The sequence below is a fragment of the Aegilops tauschii genome, chromosome 2 (genome assembly GCF_002575655.3).
Source record: "Aegilops tauschii subsp. strangulata cultivar AL8/78 chromosome 2, Aet v6.0, whole genome shotgun sequence".
In the NCBI taxonomy this organism is placed as follows: Eukaryota; Viridiplantae; Streptophyta; class Magnoliopsida; order Poales; family Poaceae; genus Aegilops; species Aegilops tauschii.
Window position 1 is genome coordinate 49,728,880 of NC_053036.3, and position 4,682 is coordinate 49,733,561.

At 43.8% G+C, this 4,682-nt stretch overlaps 1 protein-coding gene across 1 annotated transcript; it reads left to right on the forward strand.

Annotated features, from left to right (window-relative positions):
* Positions 1-3,303: 3,303 nt before the first annotated feature.
* On the forward strand, positions 3,304-4,152 carry LOC109763871 (ubiquitin-ribosomal protein eL40 fusion protein-like). Its single transcript, XM_020322742.4, has 3 exons — positions 3,304-3,665; positions 3,772-3,838; positions 3,937-4,152. The coding sequence occupies exons 1-3, from the start codon at positions 3,319-3,321 to the stop codon at positions 3,985-3,987; spliced, it is 465 nt and encodes a 154-aa protein (XP_020178331.3). The 5' UTR covers positions 3,304-3,318; the 3' UTR covers positions 3,988-4,152.
* Positions 4,153-4,682: the final 530 nt, after the last annotated feature.

The window sequence follows — 4,682 nt, forward strand, 5'->3', positions numbered from 1 at the left end:
ATGTTTTCCTAGACAAAACTATATGCTAGCAAGCAATTCAGTTTTCTCAATATCCTTGAGACTTTGTGCCATACTATGCACTGCAGGTTGAGTGTATACCTTAGTTAAGTATATAATGGAGATTCAATTTCTGAAGGTATCCAACCTTGTGCATCGCTCTTTGAAAATCCGAGGCAATTCGCCTGAAGTACTGACCAATGATGCGGCTGAACAACTCAACAGAAATGGTTGCATGCATCTTGCAATTTCTAAGGAGGTGAAGCAATCCCCTCACATTATCTTTGTAGATGTTTCTCTTCCCTGTTTTATCTTCGTAGGAGAAAGTCTGCTCCAGAAATGAGTTCCTTAGAAATTTGATCTTTATCTGCCATCCATTATACTGTGGTAATGCACGGATTACAGAATTATATGCTTCTGGATCATCTTTCTCTAGATCAATCAACCTATCATATAGGGTCATCAGGATATGTCCTCCTAAGAAATCATCAAGCAACCCAATATGGCAGTATAATAGTTCTGCGGGTTCACCCTTCAACAACATCGAAAGCCACTCAAAAATATGTTTGGTATTGCCTTTCCAAAGAGCACTTCGTTTCTTATCATTCTCGCAAAACTCTCCTTGTCTAGATCCACATCACCATTGCTTTTGATTTCCTTCAGTGTTCTTTCTGTTAGGTTGCCAACCTTAACAGATTTGGATCTATCAACAACAAAATTAATAGATTGTATGAGAGTTAAGATATGAGTTTATTTGCTCCTTCACCGATATCATACTGTTGCATTCTTTGTGTAAGTTCAAAAAAGACAAGGATTCAACATTAAGAATTTACATATTCAGATTGTATAAGAGTTAAGATATGAGTTGGCAGCTCGTACTGGATTGATGAAATGAATTCTCCGCCCAAATTAAAGATTTCTCTTTTATAGTCAATGCAATCATATTTAATCTTATTTTGTGTCATACCACAATAAAAAATAAATAGTTTTATATCAAACTTTTATACTTATTTAATCTTATTTTATGTCATATTACAATTTAAGAAGTATAATTTTTATTATTTAGTTTGTATAGTTAAACTCATAATTTAGTTGGTATAATTAACCATTGTCCTCTTTATGATAAATTTAAATTATGTGATGTAACAAAAAATATCTTTGAATTATTTTTTTATAATTCCATAAATTATATAGTGCATACATACATATTTATAAGTATGCACACATGTTGTGTACATTTAAGTTTCATTGAATATCTTGTCAATAGTTTCTAAAGAATAATGTCTAACTAATATTTTAGTAGTGATTTTTAGTGTATTATTAGCTGGACATACTTATAGAACCTTGTAGGGTATAAATTGTACCATTCGAAATTGTGTTGCAAGTTAGATTCGATGATAAGTTCAACAGATGCATGGTATTAAAAAGCAACCACCATCGGTGAACGTAGACATATCGCTGATTCTGTTGCACACACACACACACACACACACACAATTTGTTTATTTGGTATTCTCATCTAGATGTTTGGTTTCATCTCATGTATACAAGAGCTCATATCAGTTTCAAAACTAAAATTTATGTACGAATTAACAAAGAAATCTAGTTATCTCCTAACGTCCGGCCGGTCAACACCACGCGGTGGAGGTTCAGACAGTCTCGGAAGATCACACGTCCGGCCGTTGAGAAGATGGATTCGTTAGATGCAACAAAAAGTATGTCCTCTGAAGCGTGAACGGCCACACGTCGTTATCTCCTAACGTCCGTTGCACCAAGGAGGAGACAGAGCTCTCACATCTCACGGACAGGTCACACTGATAACCGCAAAATGTGGATATGGCAGGGCACCGAGGAGGAGGGAGAGCTCTCACATCTCATGAACAACTACTTATCTCTTAGGAGCCCAAGCTCGTTATCCGTCATGCAAAGGCTAGGAAGGCTTTTTGGCTTCTTTGATCATGCTTGTCTCCTGGGAAATTTGGAAAGAGAGAAATAGTCGTGTCCTCCGCCACCACACCTCCCCCATCAACCTGGATACTTCAAGAATCAAGGAGGAGACCAAGCTTTGGGCTTTGGCCGGTAACTTTCGCTTGGGCATTGTAACTCCGGGAGATTAATCCCTTAGACTTGTGTTTGTAAGCCCTAGGATGTGTCCTAGCAACAAACTAGCCTGACAGTTTATTTTTATTTTATTTAAAAAACGGCCCTGACTTTGTGCCATCTACGCACTCACAAGAATCGTCAACGGAAGCACATCTGAACCTGAATCCGTAGCCAAATGGGAGAGAGGAGGGAGGGCCTGCAAGAAAAGGTAAGAAAAGTCTAGTTTCTTACGGTGCAAGAAAATCGTAATTTTTTTGTAAGTCTAAAAATTTCTAGAAAAAAAAAACACTGCCCGTAGATATCAGTTGCTGGTATGTGGGTGCGAAGTTTGAAACTTAAATATGTTCATTTGCGATCTGTAAAAAAATAAAATATATATGTATTATGCATACTAAGTTTCAAACTTTGTAACTTAACCCAAAAAATGGTCTGAAATGCGAAATGGCCTCTCCCTATTGGCTCTTGATTCAGGTTCTGCTGTGCCCCGGTTCCAAAAATTCGCTCTCACTACTCCGGCTTCGTACATATCAGACGCGGTGCCTTGCCGGTATACCTTGCTGGGATTCCACATCTTCAGAGTGGTCTCCTGATGAAAGGGAGGGTTCTTGAAGATCGAGGCATGGCAGCGTGCCGTTAGGGGAGGCGCACCAGTTAGTTGGTTGTTGTACGAGCAGTTGGCCATGGGCACGCCCTGAAGCCAGTAGACGGACATAATAGTCGTCAAACCACAACTCGTCGCCGCCTCGCGCCATGGACACCTGCCGCACGTCCCGAGGAACAAGAAGCCGTTGCACTGCTGCATGATCGCGATGATGCCCTTGCCGGCGAAGTTGCCGCCGCCGATGGAGTCTGAGTGACCCGCGTAGGAGGCCTTGGCGAGCGCTACGCGGTCGCCGTGGTCGGCGCACACAGACTCCACGATGTTGAAGAGGTCCACCTTCACGCGGGTCACCCGGCGCCGGGCAAGTTAGGAGAGCATGCATGGCTTCATAGAGCTTGCCCGTGCGGCAGCACGAGCCGATACCGCCCTCCACGATGCGGCCCAAGGCAAGGTTCACGTTACCGTGGGGCGTGGGCTACTCGGTTTCGTAGCGATCGCGTTTCTGTTTCCGGCCGCGCGGTTCCCCCGTTCAATCCCTATATACTTCCTACTTCCGCGGCGCTGAGCTTACCCCACGTCCCCACCCCACGGCACCAACGCCAACCACTACCACGACGATGCAGATCTTCATCAAGACCATCACCGGGCAGACTCTCACGCTCGAGGTCAAGAGCACCGACACCGTCGACACCGTCAAAGCTCGGATCCAGGACAAGCAAGGAATCACCGGCGCCGCCTCCCAAGACGACCCGCACCAGCTGCCGTCCCTCGTCTTCGCCGGGAAGCAGCTCGACGAGGACGACGGCCGGACGCTGGCCGACTACGGCATCGGCAAGGAGTCGACGCTGCACCACGTGCTCGGCCTCCGCGGCGGCTTCCGGCAACGTAGCTGGTACCCCCACATCAGCCCCACCCTCCTAGCGCTTGCGCTCCGCTACAACGAGAACAAGATGATCTGCCGCAAGTACGTACACAGACACGCCTATAGTATACTACATACTTGATTTCTTTTAATCTCCATCCTAATTAGGTTTTCTCCGGCCGCACGTACCCCATTGATTCATTTACAGGTGCTATGGACGTCTTCCTCCGGGGGCTACCAACTGCCGCAAGAAGAAGTGCGGCCACACCAATGACGTATGTATTTTTCTCTCTTTATACGTATTAGCTACTAAGTACGAGTTTTTGTTGCCAATAACGTCCTACCTCGCAACATATTTTTTCTTCTTCTTCAGCTAAGGCCGAAGAAACGTTTCGATGGTAGAGCAGGTTTACGAGGGAAATAGTGACATCCATATGATGTACCTACCACAAGGCGACCATAAGGACCGATTATATATGCTCCCCTCTGCACCAGTGATCAGCATCTCCTGCTTTGCTTGGCATACATATATTCTTGAAGCACCTCTTGCGCTTTGCCTCATAATGCCGATGTACAATTGCACTCTTTTTTTTTTGTAATATCTAGCATTCCGAGGACATTGTCATAATATATTTTTGTTGTTTATTTTACAAATTCTGATGCATCCCCTACTTGTCACGTAAGTTCTTTCCAGCAAGTCAAATGGTTAAAGCATCATAGAATTGATTATTAATTAGTTGATGAAAGCACCTACAATTATAGTATCACACATGGGGAATTTGGTTGATAGTTCGTACATGCAAAATATTTTGGCTATTATAGCATGGTAGGAACCAGAGCATAAGTCACTCAAGACAAAAGAACTGCAAAGAAAATATTGCGGATTGGGTTGATAGTTCTAGTTATAGTGCATTTTTAGTAATACAACACGTAAACAATGAACAAAGCACAAAGCAAAAAAAAAAAGGGTGAGAAAACGGTGCATCACGTCACGCTTTGACGCGTGTATCGTGTTGCCCTCCTGTGCTAGGTGCAGCCATTTGGCCAGCACCCAGGCGCCCGTGCCAGTCCCCGCGCAGGGGGCGAGCTCCTCCAAGTCATGCTAAAATACTAGTAAGT

Bases quoted from the DNA above. Each gene is read 5' to 3' on its own strand.
- LOC109763871 (XM_020322742.4), top strand. From the start codon at position 3,319: ATGCAGATCTTCATCAAGACCATCACCGGGCAGACTCTCACGCTCGAG. The intron at 3,666-3,771 runs GTACGTACACAG...ATTCATTTACAG, and splicing joins AACAAGATGATCTGCCGCAA to GTGCTATGGACGTCTTCCTC. The intron at 3,839-3,936 runs GTATGTATTTTT...CTTCTTCTTCAG, and splicing joins AGTGCGGCCACACCAATGAC to CTAAGGCCGAAGAAACGTTT.